General features: G+C 46.9%; 1 protein-coding gene across 1 annotated transcript in view; it reads right to left on the bottom strand.

Annotated features, from left to right (window-relative positions):
* Nucleotides 1-25,629, bottom strand: part of HMCN1 (hemicentin 1) — a 350,746-nt gene that overhangs the window by 173,390 nt on the left and 151,727 nt on the right. Inside the window, exons 12-19 of the mRNA XM_040985773.1 lie at nucleotides 21,957-22,098; nucleotides 20,460-20,587; nucleotides 19,498-19,611; nucleotides 15,464-15,622; nucleotides 8,471-8,665; nucleotides 7,223-7,318; nucleotides 6,043-6,170; nucleotides 4,597-4,741 (exon numbers count right to left, since the gene is read on the bottom strand). Coding sequence (XP_040841707.1) covers nucleotides 4,597-4,741; nucleotides 6,043-6,170; nucleotides 7,223-7,318; nucleotides 8,471-8,665; nucleotides 15,464-15,622; nucleotides 19,498-19,611; nucleotides 20,460-20,587; nucleotides 21,957-22,098 — 1,107 coding nt within the window. The remainder of the gene's footprint in view (nucleotides 1-4,596; nucleotides 4,742-6,042; nucleotides 6,171-7,222; nucleotides 7,319-8,470; nucleotides 8,666-15,463; nucleotides 15,623-19,497; nucleotides 19,612-20,459; nucleotides 20,588-21,956; nucleotides 22,099-25,629) is intronic.

Raw genomic sequence — 25,629 nt, 5'->3', positions numbered from 1 at the left:
AAGACCAAGCATCCTTGATCACTACCCACTGCCCACTGAGTTGGGATGTAAGCCCTACTCCAGGGAACAGAGCTGCTTAGCCAATTGCAAGTGAAATATTCATCTAGACACAAGAAGCTCCTAGTGGGCTACTGAATCTAACCCCCCAAAAGACCTTGAATTCATCAATAAAACTCAAAGACTCTAGGAGTTTACATTTAAAAGACTAGAAGCCTTTTAGGTCAATGTTCTTCAGTAAGAAATTTAGAAAGAACTCAAAAACTAGCATCATGTAAGTAGGAGAAAAAAGAATGCTTATTAATCTATCATGTGCATACTACAATTAGTCAGAACCAAGTTATACACAGAAATAAGTACATAATGCCTTGAAAATAGCGACTCTGATTAAAGATGTTTCTGTACAGAAAGCTCCTAACCACAGCAGGAACTCAACAAATATCCCATCTGCAAGTGGGTTTGAAAAGTTTCATGGAAATTTCATATTATCCATGAACTTTCTGAAGTGCCTTTTATTTCCTGGAACGAAGAGACAGAAACTGCTCTGTGGGGCTCACTTACCCCTTGTCTTGTTTGACACCACATTTTTCCAGAATCATTGTAACTACCCTGGAGCAGAAGTTTGCAGAACAAGAGGCACTAAAGTCATGGTTTCAAAAACTCTCCTTGGAAGGCACAGACGAGGAGTGGAGCATTGCCACACTTTGCCAGGCTGGGCTCGTGCTGCAGTATTGGCAACAACTGTCCACAGCATGGACGCCAGCCCGCACGCTAAGGCAGAGACTGGTCAGAACCATCATGCAGTAGTCGACTTTAACCACGCTGCCAACTGGTGGCAGCATGGAATAAGCCATGTGTTACAATCCAGCTTGGGCTCGACAGCAACGAAGGAGCGCGCTAAAATGCAGGCGGCGGCCCTGGCACTGCTCACACTTGGAAGGGCACTTTCTCTCCAAACAATTTACCAAAACCCAGATGACCAACTGCTGCACCACGCGAACACGCATTCCTATGTGCAGTCCTCATGAAAAGGAGCCTTTAAAATTCATTTTTCTATTTTAATGAACAAGGGCATTATTTGGATTAGACTTTACATCAAAACCTTGTTGGTTTTAATCTGCCTTAGCTTTCTTTTTGACATTTTCTCTCAGAATGGCTATAAATATAAAACAAATATGGCGAGATAGCATCATATCCTTCACTCCAGTTCCCCACTATTAACATCTCAGATAATCTTGGAACCACACTCTGTTCCCCCTACCTCTTCTATCCAAACTTTTTTTTCAATCATCCTTTCTTCCGCACGTCCCAGCCTCTGCTAGCGACAGTCTGCATTCGGCTTTCTTTTCTATGTCAGCTTCCACATAGAACGGAGATCCACAGAGCCGACTGAACTCCATGGAACAGGCACACATTTCCTTTCTCCGTGCATCGATGGCGGACACCGTGGCTAACTCTGGCTACCGAGACAGTACTAGAACCCGGGGGAGCAGGCACCCCTTTACACAGCGACCTCGTGTCTTCTTTATGGCTTCCTCTCTAGTTTTTAAATGAAGTTCCATATTTTTTCCACATATATATCAGGTTGTTTTAAGTGCAACAGCTTTGTGGTACACTAAAATCAGAAGCTGTGCTATCTCCACTTGTATGTATGTATCTCTCTCTCTCTCTCCTTTTGGCCCAGGATCACCTGGTCGTTCCTGCATCCTCTGTGGTTTCATAAACACCTTAGGATGTCTTTTTCTAATGTGGTGAACAATGGCACTGCCACTTTAATAGCGGATGCCCTGCATCTGGGGGTTCTTTAGGTATCAGCACCTTAATAATATTAATTCTTTCCAAAAAAATAATTTTTTCAAGCCTGAACAGAGAACAGTTTCCCATTTTCATGTCCTTGATGATTTATCAATGTCTTCTACATTTTAATGTATAGACATTTTGCTTCTTTCACTGAATTCATTCCTACATGTTTGACTTTGATAGCTATTCCGCATGGGATTTTTCCGTCTCTTTCAGCAAGACTATCACTGCTGTACAAGCATTCTGCTGTCTTCTGCATTGATTCTGCATTCTAGACCTTTACTGACACGGTTTCTCAGTTTCACTGTCCTTTGGTGGTGTGTTCGGGGTGTCACCTGCAAACAAGGCTATCTGGCTCCCTTCTTCCTAATTCCAGTGCCTTTGGTTCTTTTTGTTCCCTGCTGTTCTTCCTAATACATCCAATACTACAGTGAGCAGGAACAGTGAGACTGGACACCAGACTGCTTCCCATCTAAAGGGAAATGCTATCAGCCCCTCCCTAGTCGATGCAACACCGGCTTTTGGTTTCATCTACACAGTTTTTGTAATTTTGTATATGTTCCCTCTATACTTAATTTGTTGAGTTTCTTTATATATATTTACATATATTTTAATATATTATATTATATATATTTATGTAAATATTCTTTTTTAAAAAGATTTATTCTTATTGGAAAGTCAGATATACAGAGAGGAGGAGAGTCAAGGAGAAAGACCTTCCGTCCGATGATTCACTCCGCAAGTGAGCGCAACAGCCAGAGCTGTGCCAATTCGAAGCCAGGAGCCAGGAACTTCTTCCAGGTCTCCTACACGGTTGCAGGGTCCCAAGGCCTTGGGCCTTCCTCTACCGCTTTCCCTGGCCACAAGCAGGGAGCTGGGTGGGAAATAGAGCTGCTGGGAATAGAGTCGGTGCCCATATGGGATCCTGGCGCATTCAAAGGGAGGACTTTAGCCACTAGGCCATGCCGCCAGGCCCTACATATTCTTTATATATATATATATATGAAACGAGTGGATGGTGAAGCATACCAAATAGTCTTAAAGGTGGAGATTCAGATGCATGAAAGAACTGTCCTGCTAATTAATATACAGCGGAGGCCTAGAGAAGGAACCCTGCATCACATGCCTCCAATGAATGTCTCCTGAGTTGACGCCCAAGCGTTTTCTGGATTTTCTTTTTGTCTTTATTGACTGAATTACTTACTCATCTTGGACTAAAGTGGATGAATAAATGTGGCAAAATTTCCCATTCCCACAATTTTTTGCATCAGAATCTTGCATATTATTGGTGTGTCTGTCTTCTCGCCCCTCTCCCGTGGCAGGCAGATTTGGCATCATAAGGAGTCCTGTCAGTCTTTGACCCCAGTGACCACTTGGTCTCAGAATCCTTAACAACAGCCAGGCGTTTGTTAGCAGATGAAGGGAGAAAATAGAAGAAATTTTCTATACCTGATTTGGTTTTGAAATTTACTTGAAAGGCAAAGTGACAGAAATGGGGACAGGCACAGAAACAGAGAGAGAGAGAGAGACAGAGAGAGAGAGAGAGAGAGAGAGAGACAGAGAGAGACAGAGAGAGGAGAGAAGCGAGAGAGAGGAGAGGAGCGAGGCAGATTCCTTGTGCTGTTCACTCCTCCAGTTGCCAAGCCATAATCAGGAGCCAGGAACTCTCCTGTGTCTTCCACACGAGTGCCCGAGACCCAAATGCATGGACCACCTTCACTGCCTCCCCAGGCATTCCAGCAGCAGCTGCAGGAAGAGGGGAGCAAATGGGAACTGACACAGGCCGTTGGTGTCACAGCTGTAATGTAACTGGCCCCACACTGGAATCCAAACACGTCACAACCTCCAGGAACCCTGTGATCTCATCTGCAGAAAAAGTTACACGACAATATCCAATGGGCATTATGCACCTGCTGTGTTAGACAACAACCAATTTAGTGTTGGCTTTAGTTCTTCTTAAAATGTTTTTTTCAGGAAGATTTTTCTAGTGACACTGGCAGATGCTTGATATAAAACTTATGCCACATCAGGAGCTGTTTACAACAGGAGGAGGCATAAGTACAGTCACTGAGCGTTTCAAAGACCAAACACAATTTTCAAATGAATGGATTTTGAATCTTTGCTCTAAAAATAGAATCATTTTTAAATAAGTCTTTCCTGCTATTTTCTTCCTTATAATATCCAGCTCTGTAAACAAAGATGCTATAAAATCTCCAATGGAAGTAATCAAAAATCATAAAAATTCATTAAACTATGAAGCTACCACTTTTGTATGGGAATGCAAAATAAACATGGAAACTGTTAGTCATGAATGGAAAAAAACTGCCTCTGGATTTTCTTTGTGTTCTTGAAGTTATCCACCACGAGTTATCGCGCTATTTGGAGCACGTGATGTGACCTTCAGAAAAGCTGAGGTCACTTCCAGCTCAAACACAGAGGGGTCATTAGCTGTCTGCACAATCCAAAATAAATGGCAACTTGGATTATATAATAAGCTCAGCTTGGACTGAAATTAAAATTTGCTTTTCAATATAACTCTTTCAGAACTGAATTCACTTTAATCAATTAAAAATATCACTTATAAAAGTCTTGGCCAGACTTAGCTGGTGGTTCCAAAATGGGTCTTTCTGTGTAAAAAGGAAAGGGAAATCTGGAAGCAGTATTAACAATGCAGATACTGTTCAAGAAATAACAAGTAAGAATTAGGAGAATGTCCATTTCTGATTAGAGGAACAAGGGTTACTTGATGAACACATCTGAACGTGGCTTGGAAGTGATCAGATCAGGCGTGTCTCTCACCGTGCACGACCACAGAGGTCGTCCTGTTACTGGATCCGGCCACGTTGCTGGCCACGCAGGTGTACTGCCCTCCATCCTGAAGCCGAACTCTCTCGATGTGGAGGCTGCCATCGCTGCGCACAGTGACATATGGATTCTGGACCAACTGAAGGTTAACAAAGGTCACTCTAGGTTACAAAGGCTAGATTTTAAGCCAAAGCTAAATTTTTTTTTCCAACTGGATTATTAATCACGTCATCATGTAAAAAATATATCACCCTTAATTGGGGAACAAACAAGTAGCATGAACTGCCACCAAGAGAGCACCAATTACAGTCCCCCTGAAGGTTTCTGTAAATTACACCTCCCAATAGCTGTCAGAAAGTTAGATAACACACTGGATACCACTTTCTTATGCTTCTGTAGATTCTTTTACCACGGGGGATCAAAAGTGATTTGTACTTTTGGGTTATACTGTTCTCCAAGAAACCTTCCCTGTCATCTGCCAGCTACATGATGCTTTCATTCTGGGACACAGGCTCTTGTTCAAGTTGAAGAGCAGCAACTCAACAGCCATGCCCATCCCTGTCTGGGGCCATGGCAGGACAGAGAGGCACGGCCAGCGAGAATGGGCCCCTCAGAATCCGTGCCATGTACACAAAGTGCACATGGGTCACGTAGTGATCAACCAGTGCCACCCATAAAAGCACTGAGTGTTCAAATGTATTTATTTGTCTTTATTTGAAAAGCACAAAGACAGACTGGTTCTAAGACAGACTGCATCTGCTGGTTCACTCCCCACATGGAGGACACCAGCTGAGGCTGGGCCACATGGGCATCAGAGCTGGGAATTTTATTCTGGTGCTACACATGGGTAACAGCGACCCAGTACATGAGCCACCATCTGCTGCTTCCCAGTGCAGCAGGCTCATTTTTCTGTTTTCTGTGAACAGGAAAATGTGTAGTTTCTTAGATGCGGTCAATTCACTTTTAATCAGCCCCTCATGAAGGGAGGGATCCTCAAGGCTCTGCCGAGTGAAGGGAACGCTGTGGAGCAGACGGAACCCGCTGGCTGCGGATGCTGACTACAAGAAATGTCAAGCAATGCAACGCTCCCCACACTCCTTCCTAACTGAAAGTCATTTCCTGAAAAACAGCAACACAACAGATCTACATTTTTAACTTCATGAAAGAAGATGTAGTGTTTGAAGTTAATACAGCTAAAAAGAGACTTTTATGGGAATATTAACATTTCATAATATCCTACAGAGGTTATAAACATTTCAATGGTATTAAAATTATATCACCATCTTTACAAATTATGTGGATGATGTCAAACACGTAAGTGAAGAAAAGCTTCAGTACATACACAATATACTTTTGTTTGCTTATTATATTGATTTGTTTTGGTGACTGGAAACTGGAAATATGAATTTAAACTTTGAAGAACATTTAAAACGTCCATACCATAGCTGAATTCTTAATCCACCGACGCTCTGGAATGGGGTTTCCAGCCAATAGCGTACAAGGCAGTGTGAGCTGCTGGCCCTCCACAACACTGGCCACGGAAGGGCCGATTCCAATCAGTGGGGCAACTGAGTCAGAGACAGAACAGGCACTTTCAACTCAATTTCACCCAACACAAAGCCAGCTATTTTATAGATCACATGGACTATTTGGGCATGCCATGAAACTCCTAATATATAGGAACAAAACTCTTACAAGAGTGTAAATTTGGATATAAAAAACTCTTCCAGGCAGAGAGACAGGCCACAGGGTAGGCAAAGCCAGCACAGGAACGTACAGCATGGAGGTCAGAACTGTCAGCTAAGACAGCTGCAATGCTCCAGCAGCAGAGTGGCGAGCCACTGAGAGCTTCACCAGCACGGTGCCGGAGCCATCCCATCCTGGCAATCACCGACTTGGAAACGGGAACGGCTGGAAGGAGCGGCACCAAGGAGGAGCTGGTTATATATCAGGTCGTGGGATGGATTCCCTTACACGAAGCGGGCAGGAAATGCTGTAAATAAGTCCTTTTCTTAGAAATCCATATATTTAACATGTGCCAAAGCCCAAAAGGGTTTTTGATTTGTTTCAGTTTTTTTGGAAAGTTTAAATGTATGTGAACAATTGACGGGAGAGACACTAATTAGATTTTACAAAAGCATATGAATGGGCACCTGCACTGAAGTCACATTAAGTATCACTGTAATTTACAAATGAAGAAAAGGAACTCCAAAGAATAAACACATGAATATAAACTTAGTGCATGATCCCGAGGGTATCTGAATTAGGGAAGAGAACACTCAATAAGTTGGACTGACTGAATGAATACTCCACTATTTGGAAATCTGCAAATCAACGTCATGAGGATTCAGGTAACACACATCATTAGGTCGCTGCACCAGGACTCCACCGCTTTCCTATGCATCCACGCACTCACATTTAGACCCGAAGTGTCTAAATCCACCTTCACTCCTTCAGAACAGGACAGGCATTTCCAGCAGCTGCTGGTCAGTGCTAACACTGTGAAACACCAACTGGTGTGGGAAGGGAGTGCCAGTCTGGTAATTGGGTAAGCGCAGCAAGAGGGGATGTAGCAAAGCCATCTACCTCGGAAGCATACGGCGCGGGCACGCTCTCTTACCAAGTCCTGTCACTGTGAGGGTCGTCTGGGCCTGGATCTTTCCAAACTGGTTTTCAGCTTCACAAATATATGTTCCTCTGTCACTTGCCCATAAGTCTGAAAAAGAATAACTTATTTACTCCTTCATAGCAGGATGGAACATGAACTATGCTCCTGGCTGAGCACCAGACCCCTTCAGCAGCGACCTGGAGCATGAGCTGCACGCCTGGCTTACCACCACAATCTGTAGACAGGAGGTGAGGGATGCCTTCCCAGAACATGCAGATGACAGCCTCAATTACAAAGCAATAGCAGATGCCACCTCCTGGGTGTCTAGCCATGAATCTTTCAAGCACAGGTGTGACAGTAAGTATGTGGGGGAGAGAGAGCTGCTCCGGAAGCCACATCGGAGGTGGCAGGGCAGAACAGAGAAGGGCGGTCGGACCCCCCGGGCCTCCAAGGTACACAGGTGTTCTGCTCAAGGAAAGACAAGCTGTCTCACCAGGGCACACTGCCCTCAGGGCTCACTGAAGCTCTGAGGGGGGATTTTTCTTTAACTGGGTCCAGCGATCCAGGGAGTGAACTGGCATTTAATGGGCCGAAGTGAGAGAGAGGAAGCCCGGGCCAGATTCACCAAAGGAATGGGAATGGCATTTCTGGCAGGATTATTGAAGGCTCCGATGGAAATGCAAACATTTGATAATTTTGCTTATAGCCATGAACCTAGAACCTAGAATCCAACTCCATCTGATAAGACAGAAGTTCATTTAGCAGTGATTTCCTGTCATTTTATAAAATCATTCCATAGCCTGATGCTTTGGGGTCGTTTGGGTACCTACTCCAGCACCAATCTCCCCGGGAGGTGTGATTCTGACAAGCGGACGTAACTATAACATGCAAATTCCGTGAACATGGCCAGCACATTTACATATGCAAATGACCATAACAGATTATTTCCCCTTTCCCTTTGCAGTGTATTTTGAGTATTCAAATAATCACTGCTATGTAGATATTTTCAGGAACTTTTCGAGATAAGAAAAAGGTGTCATACAATGCTGCACTTGGAACGGCCAGCGGTGCAGCCACGGGGACGGTACTGGGATAGGGGGTGAGAGAGCAAGCTCAGGGGACAGACACGAAGGAGGAAGGCTGCTGCCCTGGACAGGGGAGAGTCTAAGGGAGCCACAGGCCGCGTGAAAGCAGCAGCGTACTCTACTGAAAAGACGTGAACACGCAACTCTGGCCTAAAGGATACTGCCTCAAACCTACTTAAAATAGAGAGCGCTCCTGTTCGTAGCTGGCTGATGGAGCTCACGGACATGGGCCTCGAGAAGAGGGACACGCCGTCTGATCTTCGCCATTTGATCCGGGGTTCCGGGTAGCCCTGAACATGACAAGGCAACGTGACGTTCGAGCCAAGTTCCACAGACACATCGGCAGGTTCCTGTAGGAAAACCGGAGGTGCTGGAATACATTGAAAATAACAAATAAGGTCACTGGTACAGGACACAGGCTCATGGTACCCAACTGTCAAGAGGCAGGGTCGGAATCAAATCACTGCTTACATCTTATTGCACATCCCCCTGCATTCACTCCTGACACCTTCTCAACTTTAGGAACGAAGAAAGATGAAAGACGCCCAACCACTTCATCAACACTGTAAGATGCTCATCGGAGTGGGGAAACACGTCAGGGTTATAGGAAAGACAATCACCTTAGAAATTTGTTTTCAGTTTTATGCTATTTTGCTCAAGCTTGGAGAATTTCCTATAAATAAGCTGGATGTGTAAGAACATATTTTCAACTTTCTAAAACCTTCTACCTACGTATTTTTAAATAGCCCATAATTTATTCTGGAATTCATTATGTAATAATTGTGTAACAACTTAGCAAAAATTGCTCCTAAATTGTATTTTTCTCCAGTATCACATTCTCAATTCTTATAAATGTGTGAATCAAAATACACATTAAATAGTGTATTATATAAAGATGTGATACATGGTAAGGTAGAGTAGTGTTACCTTTAAGATTTATTTTCATTTTTATTGCAAAATCAGACATACAGAGAGGAGGAGAGACAGAGAGGAAAATCTTCCGTCCGATGATTCACTCCCCAAGTGAGTGCAACGGCCAGAGCTCCGCTGATCCAAAGCCAGGAGTCAGGAACTTCCTCCAGGTCTCCCACACGGGGGCAGGGTCCCAAGGCTTTGGGCCGTCCTCCACTGCTTTTCCAAGCCACAAGCAGGGAGCTGGATGGGAAATGGGGCTGCCGGGATTAGAACCAGCGCCCATATGGGATCCTAGTGCATTCAAGGCAAAGACTTTAGCCACTAGGCCACTGTGCCAGATCCAAGTGGTGCTATCTTAATGGAGTTAAAAAACAGTTCAGAAACGTGGCAGCACTGTGGTACAGCAACTAAAGCCACAGCCTACAGTGCCAGCATCCCGTATGGGCTTGAGAGCAGCTTCTCCACTTCTGATCTAGCTATCTCCTAGTGCACATGAGAAAGCAGCAGGGGTTGGCCCTGCAGCCGTGTGGGATACAGGGAGCAAGCTCCTAGCTCTTGGCTTCAGCCCAGCCCAGCTCTGACGGGTGTAGCCATTGGGGAGTAAACTAGCACATGGAGTAGTCACGTGTCCTCTCTCGTTCCTTTCCTCCTTTCTAATTCCACCTCTCAAAAAAAAAATGCAACCTTTTAAAAAAATAGTTCAGAGCTATAAAAGTATAGATAAGAATACTAAGGTATCTACTAAATTTAGTAAATACTAAAGTATTTACTAAATTCATTTATCACAGAAGCCAAAAGGAGCGAAGAGGACCACTGCAGAAGGCACAGTGGGGGACCACTGCGACAAGGGGACCACAGTGACAAGGGGGACCACTGCGGAAGGCACAGTGACACCAGGAGGACGGCAGTGACAGGGGGGACCACTGCGGCAGGCACAGTGACACCAGGAGGGAGGACGGCAGTGACAAGTCCACAGAGACAACATCCCCCAGAGACCTGTGGGAACGAACCCTGGGAGTCCGCAGAGAGAAGCAGGGTGCCACAGCAGGCATGGATGAAACGCCCTCATTTAGAGCTCTAAGAGAAGGTGCCTCAAGGAGGCCTCCTTGATGAGGTCAAGGTCAGACCTTGGTCAGAGAGGACAGTAACCGCAAGGCAGAGTCACAGTATCCCTGGGAGAGTAGGTGCTGACGGTACAGGTGCAGAAGGGGAAATGAATCCTTCAGGTGTCGCATGTAGAGCACTGGTGCTGGAAGCATTACACACCGACTCATCCCAATTTGAGAGCCCCAAGTTTGTCATTTCATTAACCAGCCCTTCTCGATGGAGTCGTAACTCTTTGTAGTCCTCCTATGCAGTGAGCTAATCCAAAAGACCACAGATGCCACCTCTTTCCTTCCTACGGGATTCTGGAGCTTGGCTGTGCCCTGGCCCCTCCAGGGGTGACACAACTCTTTTCTGCCAGAGCAAAAGGACATCCTGGACTTGGCAGCCTCGTCCTCCATCCCTCACTACACGCAACCCTCTCTCTGGGCCATGGGAGTGTGTTAGCTCCAGCCCCCTGCTGCAGAAATACTAACCATCCACTAACCCAGCTAGGACCTAATCTGTATTGTTGTGTGTTGCCCGACAGGAAGCAGCCTTTCTTTTTTCCCTCAGGAAGGTTCAGGCTGAGTGCTCTGCATCCTCTGCCATGCTCACAGCCCGCCACAGGCAGCCCACGAGGCTCCATGGCGTGAGAGTTTTGTTACAATCACATTTCTACTTTTAATAGCAACTAACACAGTGCCTGTATGTCCTGCTTGGCTAAGAAGACAGCGGCCATGGTGCAGAGGCCATGGTGCAGTGGCCATGGTGCAGCGGCCATGGTGCAGCGGCCACACAGCAGAGGAATGCGGACAGCTTGCACTCGCTGCAAACAAATTTTCCCTTCTGAAAATCCAACACATTCAGGAGCTCTTTTGTTTGTTTCCTGAGGCTAAACAAAATAAATTCAGACCTCACAACTGAGCCATGTCCCCTCACAAAAAAAATTTGGTATATCTGAGGTTAGGCTCCTCTTAATCCATATAACATGAGAATTTGACTAGAAATAATAGATAAACAGAATTTTAAACTGCTTAGAAGTTAGTTCACCACTTGCTCATTCCAAGTCTCTAAGACTTGGTTCCTTTTCTCTGTGCTAAGCTCTCTCCACTTGCTCCAGGGTAAGGTCTAGTTTTCCTGAAAAATGGAAAGAAATGGAAAAAACCTCAGATTCACAGGATGAGCAAGTGAACGTGAGAACGGGACAGAAAATCAACCGCAGCAGAGCAAAAGCATCAGCAGAATCCTGGGATCAGACAAGGACGTGGACGGAAATCCAGCTTACTGACACGTTAGAACAGGCTTCATGGGAAGGGAGACAAATTCGACTTTTCAGAACGAGTACAGCCAGGGGGCGGGAGGAGAGGAATGGAATAAAAACGGAGAAGCAGAACTCAAGTTGTACCCATAAAACTTCAGGCAGAGGAAAGCACTGAGTGTAAGCAGCTTTGGAAATGGTGCCAGGTTCAAGACGAGCGCATAGTCATGGCATATGCGTGCTGGTATCAGAAAACAAGGCAAATGAGACTACCAGGCACTAACAGAACAGCCAAGCCAGCTTTGGCACGAGAAACCCTGGAAAATGAAACAAGCCCTAACTTGGCCAAGAAGTCCTTCAAATACTTCCTCCTGCTGAACGTGGCCAACATGGAGTCCAAGTAAGTGGATGGCAAACAGATGAAGGAGGCTGGGGGAAGGGCTCTGGGAATGCTGCCTCTGCAGAAGCTGACACCCACTGGCACTTGCAGCTCCACTACCGCTTCTGCCAGCTTGGGCAAACGATTTCACCTCCTGCAGTCTGAATCTGCCCGCTAACCAAGGAGGGAAGCAATCTGAACAACAAGCACACAGTGATGTCCGAGCAGCAGCCCATCATTAGGCATGAGTGACACAGAGTGAATATGCTAAATCTCTCTGGAGCCTAAACTATCTACTGTTAGCTTCCATTCTGGCTTTTACACACTGTCAGTAAGGACAAAGCTGACTTTCTTTCCCACTGGAGATCTGTACAAGACCAGTGCTAGGGCAAGCTTAGTCCTCGCATGGACAAAGCAGGATGCACACATGACCTTGGGAACACACACACACACACACACCCCAACTGATTGAACATCTTGCTCTAAAAGCTGTTCCACATAATTATTCTAATTTACTTGGTGACTTACACACACACACACACCAGCAACTCCTGCTTTGGTTGGTCAGAGATATTTACTCCTGAAATGGATACACACTGCTTCGACTCTAATCACAAAACCACAGTCTAAGACTCCAATTCTGTGAGTCCGATTCGTGGAACGCTAGGAATAAAATCTCTGTCAGTCCCGACTTTTCCGTCTGATGCAGCCAATCCCCTTTTCTCGCAAATGACTTCCCAAATCATTACTTGTTGTGCAAAAGATAAAAAACGTTTAGTAATTTCTCATGTTGACCCAAAATGTTCACAGCATAAAGCTATGATGTTGAGAAACCGGAAAAAGGGCACTCACTAAAGGATAATGTTAAACAGCCTTTTTACTATTTTCATCATCAAATTGCTTGTCTGAGGTAATGGGCCTACAAAAGCAATCTCCCCTCCCTGATGACTACATGATAGGGATAAAAGAACAAAACGATGCCATGATTTAGGTCATAAGCCGCTCAAATTTATCACCAACAGCAAATGAATAATTGTATGCACTACTAAGCATAGCATTGAACTTGTATCAAGTACTGTCTTTAAAAAAAAAAGTCAGGTTGAAGCAGGGATTTTCATATCAAAAGCCCAATGTTTCATTTTAAATGTTACGCTATTATGTTACAGTCACATCTATCTTACCTTTCAAGACGCCAAGAATCAACAGGACCACATACTTTATCCACTTCACATGCATCCACCGACAGGGGACGCGGTGGCAGCTGCCCTGCTGAGCATGCGTGTGTGGCAGTGCTCAGGCCCTGTCCCTAGCGGCCCACAGGGCCGGTGCTTCTGTTACCTCCGGTGTGTCCTGATGAGGACAGGCAGAAAACCCTCTTCCTGCACAGCACATGCTCTTCGCCAGTGTGTCGACTCCAAGGAAAGCTCTGATTTGGAGCCTGTCGGCCTTGGAACCAGAGTACTGATTCCAGCCGTCTAGCACAGAGCCTTGACACGCTTGGCATTTGCACACTACGCAAGCGACAACACGTCACACTAGTGTTACCAGAACAGACCAGCTCGCTTCACCCTCAGTGAGCTAGGACAAGAAGGGGCTAACGGCGAATGAGGACACGGGCAAGGCGTAACAGAAACACGAGATGGGTGTTGACTTTAATCCTAAATTGCTTGGCAATTGCTAACATCAGCCCAGCATACAGTAAGCAGATAATGCGGTTTATGTTAGTGGTTCTAGCGGGAGGATTCCTGGAATAAGAGTTCAGAAAGCCTTTGTCTTACAGCCAGTTATGGAGAGAAGATCTCAAAGATGAGCGAAGATAAAATAAAGTTCAGTTAGGTTCACAGAATGAAGCATAAACACAAAACATTTGTTCCAATGCTTTCCTGATCCAGTTAAGTTACCCCAGCACCGAGAGGCCTGAGCCCCAGCGCCCCGTGCGAGCAAAGGGGGTGTGGAAAGTCTGGGAAGAGGAACGACCATGAAGAGGCGCACGTCCCAATCTCAGGGGCACGCGAGGTTCATCGCTGCGTCTCCTCACAGCTAGCAAGCTCTCAGGGAACACGGGGCTAATCTGACAAGTCCGGTCGTGATGAAAAATGTCTGCACGCAACTGGAAAACGCTGAGGATGGAAATGCTATGCTCAGGGTGCGGATGCTCCAGCAGGTTTGCAAAGTGGAATTAAGACGCACTTCTTTCAGTGCAAAACATGCGGAAATTCATGTATATCTTTTTCTTTATGTGGATTTTCCATAAATGTGTTCAAGACTCGTCATAGGTACAAATTTCAGTTTCTTACACTAAACTAAATCTATTTTACATGACCTCGTGAAGTACCCTCACACATTTTTTAAAAGATGAGAATTCTGAACCTGGTGGCCCTGCTGACTCGGGCATTACTGCACTGTAACAGATCGCTTGCGCCTAGAAATCCCAGTCTTGTTTCTGAGGCATTTCTCAGAGGAAGCTGCACTCTGCCCTGGGCTGCACACCCTGCAGTGCTGCGGGCACCGCACACCGCAGCCGCCTCCGTGCCCACGCCCAGCCATGCTGCTTCTATCCCCAGGCACAGTCACCACCAACGTGGTACTCGCCAGGCAGCCAAGCACCCAAGGAGCACAAAAGAGCTCAGAAACAAAAACACTTGATTTGTGTCATGTTTAGAGAGCCATGATTTTCATTTCAAGACTTGGAATGGTCTAACTGCAATGTTCTGTGTTACCATAAAATAAAAAAGAAGCATTTTCCCAACCTTCATTTTAAAAGAAAAGAACAGTTTGGGCATAAAAATCATTACACCTAAGTGGAAACACAATTTAATTAAACGTCAAATTTTGAAAGAGATGCAAATGTTTAAACTGGCAGGTTATTTCTGCACAAGTCAAGCTCTGCTTAGTTTCATGGTTTACCACTCCATGGAAACAAGACAAATGAGACAGGCGAGACGTGGAGAACCAGGTGCCCCGAATCCACACACAGGGCCATGCACACACGCCATCCTTCACACACAGGCCAACGCCTGCTCATGGTTAGTGTGCAGGTGAACACACTGGTGAGTCACTGCTACTTTAAATTTAAAAAGTGCATGTTCTGTCACCTTTGGATTCATGGCTGAGACACAACACCTGTTCTGGCCCCCAGACGTTTTCACGTAGCAATGCAGTAGCATGAGCAATACTTCTGAGAGGAGCCTGGGGAGGCAGGGGCTGTCGCTTCAGGTCAGACAACCGCAGTTCCCACGCACCGGCGTCGAGACCCCACCTAGCCTGGCTAACGGGGAGGGACGCGGCACCTCCCGCCCGGTGCCTTTGCATGCACGCAGTCAGTACACCCGTGTACAAGTTCCCCGTGCAGCACACGGAAGCTGGCAGCACCTATCAAAATTCACCACCTTGACTATGCTAATTATGCACCATGCTCCTCCAAGCTCATCCCCCGGCCCCTGATTCTTCCACAGTGTTTCGAAGCTACTGAACACAGGACAACACGGGTCAATTTCAAAAATCGACCTGCGCCCAGATCTGATGCTTACAGCCAATGTCCAGCGTCATCCGCCCCGTGGCCCTGCCAGCATCATTGATGGCAACACACGTGTAATCGCCAGCATCCAGATCCTGCGTTTCTTGAATCTTCAAGAGGCCCAAGAGCGGATCCATAATGAGGAAAGCCGATGGCCTCAATTCAAGATCTCCTAAGAGGAAACAGAGGGAAGAATGCTAAGTGTTAAAGTGTTTGCATGGCTTATTCAGCTACTGGCTTGACTGTGAAGTTACACCAAGTCAGCATCTTGGCATTTCCTAGGCACTTCTGGGTTATGTACAAGTATTTCCTATTCATTCCTGCATACATCTCTAAGTCAACAGTCTGATTGCAGGGACCATGGCGATGAGGCTGGAGGGAAGGAAACACAGCTGAAAGCTCAGGGGAGTTTCCTACCATCTTCGGGACAGTGCATTTTGGTGGCCAGGAAACAGTTAAGAACAGTAAGACATACTGTAGCTAAGGACAGGTCTGGGGTTTTCTGAAGGCTGGCAAAATTTAGTTTTATGAGAGCTATAAGCTGCTGAGACAATTCAGAGGATGTTACAAGAAATAACCATGGGCGGCTGAGAACACCAGAGCTCATAGGCAGGAGGGATAGATCAAACGAGAAGCTTCTGGTGAAATTACACACACAGACAAATCTATCTACCTTCTTATCTATGTACACTTCCCAGGACACGATGTTGATTATCAACTGAGAGAGCATGTTTCAGAAAGAAGCAGGTAGGTGGGGAATAAATGTGTGAGAGATGGAATGGCATATTGGGTTTGACCTCAGTGAGAGGTAAGGATGGACCAAGACACCGATAATGATTACCTGCATATGTTGGGTCTCAGCATTGCCACTGCCCCAGGGATCACACCCAGCTGAAGGTAGACAAGGCCATGGCATAGCAAGGCTGCCCCTGTGGCTCGCCTTCGTGTATGCTGAGTGAGACCAGCATGAGGAACAGGGCTGGCTGGTGCTGGCCCAGCTGAAGGGACAAAGGCCATGGCATAGCAAGGCTGTCCCTGTGGCTCACCTTCTCCATGTTCACCGAGTGAGACCAGCATGAGGAACAGGGCTGGCTGGTGCTGGCTCCATGCCTGCCTCTCTCATTTGCTCTTCTAACGGGTTATGTCTGCCTCTCTTGTCTGCTCTTTCCACGGGGTTACACCAGACATATGAGGAGCTTGGAGTCTTCCAGGGGAGTTGTGGGCCACTGTTTCTGGGGTGTCACTGAGCTCCCAGACACCAGGTATGAGGAGGAACTCCACAGAAAGCTGTGTACCCTGGCCCAAGGATCCAGGATCAGACAGACACAGCCCTGAGCCCAGGAGTTGTTAATTTCTGGGGTCAACAACCAGCAGAGCAAGGGCAACAAACAGAAACTTCTGGCTTTGCTGCTATAATTTTCTAAGAAGTTAAAAAAAAAAAAGCCCTCTGGTTTTAAAAACAACAAAAAAGATTGCATTAGCAATCAATTGTCAGTGCCAAAAACAAAGTATTTTCCAGCCTTCCAAAATGTAAAATCCCAATTATCCTTGTAAGCTTGCTACTACACACCATGCGAGAACGCAGCCAGCCCAGGCGTGTCCCTGTGCCTCTGGGAGACTCTAAATGGAAGCAGATGGTGTGGACTCCACTCTCCTCCCAGCAGGGGAGAGAGCACTTTGACCTTGCCGCTCATCCAGTGTGAAGATGCTCAGGTTGAAGCACACTTAGGCCTTCAGGGTTTATTCTCCCTCTCCTGTGTTCTGTTCACATCAGAGAACTTTACTGGACGAAACAAAGACCCTTCTGCTAGCAGCCTTTGTCCCAAACAAAAATGTCCAAAGAGTGGCAACCGTGGAACAAACGGACCGGCAAATGCCGATGCAGTGGAGTCGGTGTGGTGCTGGTCTCTCCTCTGACTCTCCTGACACATCTCTCACCAGCTTACCGAGAAGCCACTGAGCAATGCACGATCTTTCACATGGGACTGAAGAAAGGATGACCGAGTCTGAACAGGTGAGATTAGAACTACGCTGCACACGGGCCTGCCAGTCTCTCCTCGGATCAAGCCGCCACTCCCCTGAGGAAGGGTCCTTTCCCTGCAGTGGAAACATGCTCTGCCTCTCAGACAGACCAGTCTTCACCCTAACCTAGCGGCCACTCATGTGTATCTGATAACCAAGTTGTTACCAAAAAGGGCTGTGTCAGATTCGATTTATAAACTCACAGCATTTCCAAACTGTGAACACAGTTTAGGAAAAAAAAAAAATACTGCACTTTGTGCTGGGGAATTCTTCCTCCAAGGGTTTGAATGGAGTGTAGTCTACTAGCTTTTTGTTTTATACACTCCATTCAATCAGAATTGCTTGAGAAAAGTATACAGAAATTGCTGCTGGTATTGTAAACACCGAAACACTTTTTCCTCACCCATGGTTTCCGCAGGCAGGCTTTCCCTAGCCCTCCTAGGGTCCGGGTTCAGCTGGCCCTGCCTGGTGGGAAGGTCAGGTGGCCTGAGACCAGGTCCCAGGCAGCTGAGCTGGGTGATGCATCTCAGGCATCAGCCAGTGTGGTCCACAGCACCCAGGCCCACTTCCCCTCCAGTGGTTCACGCATGCTCAGGTAATGAGAGGTTACTAAACAGACCCACTGAAATCGGACGCTCAGGAGTGAGAACAAACTAATGGCTGGTGAATTCTAGAATTTTCCAGATGGTGGCTACACAACCATCTTCATCCTCCTTGCCTTCTCTCCAAGTTATCTATGGGGTAAAGACTAGCATTAAGACCAGCTTTCTCAGGAAAGCAGCCACAAACTGGGAAAAAACAAGACTGCTGTGTGACCCACTATATGCAGCAGAGGAACCGGCACATTCCATTACTTCTTTGAATTATAATTTTTAATAAATACTAATGGATGATCTTTTAAGAAGTGAGACATATTTTCAGGTATTTAATTATAATGTGAATTTGACATTCTTCATTGGCCATTCTAAGATTTAAGTATCTAAATAAAACTTTATGTTGACAGAAGTCCAATGAAAGACCAAATCCAGAAATGCTATTTTATCAAAGACAGTTTAAAGATTTCCTCCAGAAATCTTAAATGCAGAAAACCATGAAAGTGGTTTCATTTCCCACCTTCCCTTCTTGCTTTCATGATTTAAAAGTATTTGTTTTTTTACATAAAGCCTTTTTCACCTCATGTTTCCTAGGAGCTTGAACCCGACGTGAATTCACAATTTTGTTTATGACATCAACATGTTGCTATGGGAACGTCTATGATTTAACAAACAGAATCCTAACACTAGTGCTTTATTCTATTTAGCATTTTGTATCTTAAGGTTTAAAAATATTTTCTAAACAGCTTCCCAATAGTCCCAGCAACCTCCCTATCAGGGTGTCTGTAGTATTTTGTCTTTCTCTCCCATTCAGAAGCAGGGACTCCACAGAGGTGTCCACGGTCAGCTCCCGGGCCTGGCCTTGAAGCCTTGAGGCCGAGAGGCCCAGCACTGTCACTCCACTGTGGCATCTGGACCTTGCAGAGACGTCCTACCAGCTTCTGCACGATATGCAAGCATCTAACCATGCCAGATGAAGCCGACCAGGAAGCCATGCTCTTCTTGCCACTCCTGCAAGCTCCAGGGTGCGTCTTTACTGTGGCACTCACAGAAATCATAGTTGTGAATCGAGAAAATGTTTTAGTGGTGAGAACCATCACCCTTCAGAAGAGCGGACTAAAATCAGTGGAGTTGGTTGAAAGGTTCGCTGTGGATTCTTGGACAGCCTTCGACAGGAAACAATCCTAAACTAACAAAGAGAACGTTCAGCTGGATTAACGAAGGCAGACATCTCCAGCTTTGATTTTCATGGCCTGGTAATCCATACCAGATGTCAAATCCCAAAATACAGAGAGAATTGTGGACCAGTGTCTCCAGTGAGATCGTAAACACATTTTATGGGACTGCTAAGTCATACACCAAACACATTTTTAAATGAATCTTTAAGATCAAGGCCAAATGAACCAGACACAGGCACACTCGGGAAACCCACCTTTGAACCACTTCACCTGTGGAGGGGGCACACCAGACGCCTTGCACTCCATGACCGTGGTATCCCCGAGAGCAACCAAGAGTTCATCCTGAACCACAGTCAACTCTGGGGCTTCTGAAAACAAACAAACAGGCCCAAAGTCAGGATTCAGCACAGAGCCACGGGGGCCTGTGGATGGCTACCAAAAGAAACAATTCAAAACACAATCAGTATTTACCTACTTGTGGCTATCTCAACATTTGTAAATAAAGGCACCCCTACAGCATGCCAGCATACAGACATGTGACAGAAAGGCAGTCCTGCAACAGTTTTAATTCAACTGTCCCCAGCCTGAGCCCACCTCTCCTCTGCTGTCTAGACTCCCAGGTTCAATACTGTGGCTCCCTCCCTCGCTGACCCAGGCCAAGGACAATGAACTCTCTCGCCTGGGTGCCAACTCTTGCACACACCTGCCTCTCCAGGGCCTAATCAGGAGTGCTAGCTTCCTGAAGACTGGGCAGAGGCTAGACAGCTGCCATCCCGAGCCTGAGCAGAGCAAGACCGCACGGCCTTTGAGTAGGAACGAGCAAGCACAACAGAGGTATTCTGTGGAGCCATTGTCAGGAGCCACACCCCCAATAAATAGGCATGATGCAAGGGGAAAAGTGAGAGGAGGTTACACACGGGCTTGAACACAATTAGAAAATGCAAAGGGAAAGTTGTGTGGCGTCTCCTAACTTGAAAATGAAACAGTGCAGAGGAACAAACCATGGCAGAATCCCGATCTGGACGCTCTCCTTACTTCTGCTGACCGGTGATGCTGTAAACTTACGGCAAGTTTCACGGAAATGAATCACAGCATGTGCACTAATAATATGCTAGCTAAGTGGCAGATCACATCATCACATTTCACTGTATTGATTTTCCATAGCTGATAGGGAGTTCATGCTGCTTTAATCACCTTTTAAGCTGATTATACTTGCCCATGTAGCTGAGGGTGGAAGTCTGCTTATCCATTCCAGCGGAATTCTTTGCCAGACAAGCGTAGATGCCTGCATCTTTGGGAAGTGCGTTTTTGATGACTAAGGTGCCATCAGAGGTCGTCCTGTACCTGTGGAAAAGCATGACGTGAAAACACCAGGGGCACACAGCGGCGACTCACACTGTGACCTGGAGGACACTGCGACTTCAACAGCAGGGATGTAGTAACAGCACCAGAGAACAGGACTCCTGCCCTGGCCGCATGCCAGCACTGCTCAGGGCATGCCCCAGCTACAGCCAGCTTTAATCTCTGGGACAAACCCCAGGAAACAGACACCATTAGTCTTTTCCTACAAGTGAGAAAAGGAACACAGAATGAGCCCCAGAGACAGAAACTCAAAGACCTCGAATGGGCACACAGGTGGCCTCACCTCGTGTGGCTGCCAGCTGTGCAGCATCACTCTCCATGACAATCCAAGCCAACCACGGCTGTGCATCTCCCAGCCAGGCCAGATCAGTCCTGGAGCGGATCTAGCTTAGTTGATTGTATCAACCAAACACATCTGCTCCATGCACTTCTCACACAGCACAGGGCAGGATTCAACATCAACAGGGGCCACCATGGAGAACACCTGCAGGCCTCTAACCATGGCTACTCTGGAGCCCTGTGCCTCTGACCATGGTGACTGTGGGGCCCTGTGCCTCTAACCATGGCTACTCTGGAGCCCTGTGCCTCTGACCATGGTGACTGTGGGGCCGTGTGCCTCTGACCATGGTGACTGTGGGGCTCAGTGCCTCTGACCATGGTGACTGTGGGGCCCTGTGCCTCTGACCATGGTGACTGTGGGGCCGTGTGCCTCTGACCATGGTGACTGTGGGGCCCTGTGCCTCTGACCATGGTGACTGTGGGGCTCAGTGCCTCTGAGCATGGTGACTGTGGGGCTGTGGTGCCTCTGAGCGTGGTGACTGTGGGGCCCTGTGCCTCTGACCATGGTGACTGTGGGGCCCTGTGCCTCTGACCATGGTGACTGTGGGGCCCTGTGCCTCTGACCATGGTGACTGTGGGGCCCTGTGCCTCTGACCATGGTGACTGTGGGGCCAGTGCCTCTGAGCGTGGTGACTGTGGTACCCTGTGCCTCTGGCATTCTGGCCTGGGAACGCAGACAATGCTTTCCATCAGCTGTCACAGCTCCCGTGTCTCACCCCATGGCATGTATGCTGTCCCATTTCTACCAATCAGATTCAATCAGGTCTTAATGCTTCGTGCGTGCAGCTCCAAGTATTTAGGAGGCACTTGGTCCTAGCTTCTGAAATTCCATAAATTCATCATTCGTATGTTTTTGCTTTGATATTTTTCTATCCTGTTTAGAAAACCTAAAGCTATGGATTTTGGTCAAACTCCCCCTAATTTCAGGGACCTGGTAAGATCAGTTTGGTCCAGAGATGTCACCGACTTTACTCAACCAGTAAAAGCACCATGCAGGATACAAACCCAGTACCTGTGTGAACTCGTGATGAACAAGCTGTTGAAGGTCCAGCTCACTGCTGGTCTGGGATAACCTGTGGCAGAACACCTGATGGAGACCTCGGACCCTCCTGTGAAAGATTGGTTCCTGGGCGTCACAGACACTCGGGGTCGCTCTGCAACCAGAAAGAAACCAAACATCACCAGAGCCCAGCCACGTGGATGTCGGCAGCTTCTTGCACCTGGCCATCCATGGCTCTCCCACCATCACACCTGGGCTGTCTCCTCTGCAGACGCCCCCATCACGGCCTAGGCTGCGTCAGGGCAGATAGAAGCCAATGGTAACAAGAATGAGTTATGTAAACAGCTGTGATGCCTCTGGTTACCAAGAGAACCCCAGCTCCACCGTGCTTCCATGTTGCGGCCTCACACTGTCTGTTCATCTGAAGCTCCCAGAGAAATCTCTTTAAGCACGGGCTCTGTGTAAGGCCTCTACCTCCTTCCAGACACTGGATACAGGTCGGAAGCAGCAACCAGCCAACACGAGGCTGTCTGCTTTGATGATCCTTCTCGGGTCACTCACTAGTGTTCTGAGCTCAGAGACCATGCCTTTCCGATGCCTCCTGTTTCCTAGAGTTCTATAACATCTTACACTTGCTGTATATCCACCCTGGATAAAAAAGGCACTTGACACTGCTGGAGGACTGGAGGCCATTCACCAACCATGACTCAGCCCTGACTCCAGTGTCCTCCAGCACCTCGCAAGAGGCCACCAACACACACATTCACAGGGCCTCAACTCAACAAGAAGTATCAAATACTCAAACTTTCTATTGTATTACACATCCACGGCAGGAAAAAGACTTTTGAAAATGAAACACTAAATCAGGAATCTATTGTAAAAAATTATCTCAGATAATCCTAAAATATTAGTCTACTTTAGCTCATCAGGGACATGTTTTCCATCTAAGTAACACACAGGAAGAACTAACACTCAAAGAAGACAGCATCAAAGAAACATGAAATAGTCCCTGTGAGGTAAAGGTGGAAGGCATAATCCATGAGTATGAACAGAAATACATTCACACATCTGGTCTTTGTATTGCAACGTGCAAGGCATAGTACTGACTTGTAGGAATATACTGTGCACGCAACAGCCCCAGACGCATCTTACGGGGCCATTATCATCAATGACACTGAGAGAGCTGCTTGTATCCTGATGTGTATCCAGTGTGGCCTGGTTTCACCGACACCGGACAGCCACACCAGAACGGCTGCACTCCTAGGGGAGCCTGATGAGTGCTCACAGCTAGCAGCGCACACTCGTCCTCCACTCCTTTTCCTGTTTACAGTGCGTTCTTCAAATTGTGATCTGGTCTTTGAAGTGAATGAAGGGCTTTCCGGCCTGTGGACTCATTACTGCACGGGCTCTTCGTGGTGAGCACAGGGCTGCAGGAACGCACGAGGTCAAGGGCTGCCCGCCGCACTGAGCTCACCGCAGAATCCCATCAGGAATCCACGAAGTGGGAGAAGCTGAGAGGCTGCACATGTCACTGGGCTGTGGCACACGGCGGGCGTTCTTTTCCTCTGGAATTTACGGAAGCCCCCATTTCTGCCATCCCACCTTGCTGACATAAAGTGCTTTTCATGCCGAACTCATGTCAACACAGTCCTACTACCCAGATCCAGGCAGCTGTCAGGGTTTCTGTCTGAACTTGGTGCCTTCCAGGGGAGCCTGCCAGAGCTGGCTGGGCATCCAGCCCAGCAAGAATCCCACTGGTAGGCTCTGTGGTTCAGATATCAAAGGGAAAATAAACGTCAGTCACCCAAAGCAGGATGCAGAGAGCTAAGAGGTTATTGAGCAAATAAAGCCTGGGTGCAGGGTGCTGCTCCAGGTCATGAAGCAGGCCTGCTGCAGCACACAGATGGGGTGACATCATCCCACAGAAGGCAGAGGGCTTACTGCCGCCAGGGAAAGAATACTCCCACTGCTGATAAGGAGAATCAGAGGACATGAACAAACAGAGAAGCAAGACTGAATTTCTGCCAAAGAAGAGCTGAATAAAGAGGGCCAAAATGAATCAACTTAACTTCATCAAGACGGCCGAAATGAATCAATTTAATCAAGTCTGACGAAGCGATAATAGACTTCATGATAACTCTGAACTGTCAGTCTGTAATTCCTGGGAAAGAGCTCCTCTCGTTTGAATGAAGTGGTCTTCACGGGCTGAGAACGTGGAACTCAAGAACCACAGTCCAGGTCTGCCAACGCTGCAGCAGAATTTACCCCCATGCGTGAGGCACACAAATGCTGTCGAAGAACAGGCTTACAAAGATAGCAGGCATACACCTGGGGGCCAAGCTCTTCCCAGGGTCAGTTCACAGAACTCAGTGTCTACTCCCTGCCAGTTATCTAACTCTCAGACCCAACATTTCTTTTCCATAATAAGCTCCGCGTAGGTTTAACTGCCATCCAAAACACAAAGAAGCTAAAGTACAAAATGGCAGGTTTGCCCACAGCTGCTCCAAGGTTGGGCTGGGATTCAAACTCACACCCTGCAGGCTCCAGGGGGTCTTTCCATACTTTCCTGTGGTTGCAGCAGTAGCTACATCACCCCCGTTATCGCATACGTGGAACACTGAGAACGGGCTGTGCACACAGACACTGTGTAGTTTATGATATTAACATCCCATTAGATGTTGAAATGACAAAGAAGGACAAAAGTGAGAACTGAAGTATTGAAAATGTGTCCACCTATCATACCGAGCTCCGCAGACCTCAGAGCTGCACCGCGACATATCCCACTGTTTCTTGATCATTAAAGTTTATTACAAATCTCAAAATTTTGGTACAATTAGCTTTTCTCCTTCATGTTTCAGTCATGTGGAAAAGTGCACTAAAACTTAAGTCACTTGGTACAGATTACAGGACAGCCACGCGCGGACGAGGAGGGTGTGGGTTCGGACACAGGAACCTTCACACTCAGTGATGTGGTTCCGGTCCCTGCAATGGACTCGCCACTCGTTTCAGACATCCCCTTAACTGCAATACTCTCTGGCGACAAGAACTAGTCAGTGACACACATGCCCCATTGGCTGAGAGCACAGCACCAAGGAGATACGCTGGCTTTTCCTGGCCTTTTGTCCTGCACATAGTGGCATGTGGCCATGGTGGGACACAGAACACAGGATTGCTCAGGACCTTGCGCCTTCCAACCCCCACTTCCACCCTGGGAAGTTCTGCAGCAGATCACAGGCAGTCTACTCAGAACAGAACCTTCAGCTCTTACCATGCACATGACTGTCCCCTTCCACTCTTACTTACAAATCTGACCAGTCCTAACATTTTAAAACTTACAGCTACTGTATCACCTCAAAAGGGATACTTTGAAAAATTCTGCAAAACTCACTCAATACTATAGAGAATTTCTAAAGCTAGGTAAACTAATGAAAACAACATTTTAAAATAACTATTTTTCATGCTCATCAGACTTCGTTATAAAGGTTTAGATAGGAGCTGTAATGCTCTGGTCCTGTGCTGCAACTGGAAAAGAAAAATACTTATTTAATGAAATCTAAAACCAATGGTCTGGTTCAAATAAATCCATAACAGTTAACACAGCACAATCAGCCTGCACCACGATACAGAAAGTTGGGTCTCTGCCTGCAGCATGGGTATCCTGGAAGGGCACGGGTTCAAGTCCCAG

Source organism: Ochotona curzoniae, unplaced genomic scaffold (assembly GCF_017591425.1).
Source record: "Ochotona curzoniae isolate NIBS_2020 unplaced genomic scaffold, NIBS_Ocur_1.0 contig_430, whole genome shotgun sequence".
Taxonomy (NCBI): Eukaryota; Metazoa; Chordata; class Mammalia; order Lagomorpha; family Ochotonidae; genus Ochotona; species Ochotona curzoniae.
The sequence above is the reverse complement of the archived record's forward strand: the minus strand, read 5'-3'. Positions and strand labels throughout refer to the sequence as shown.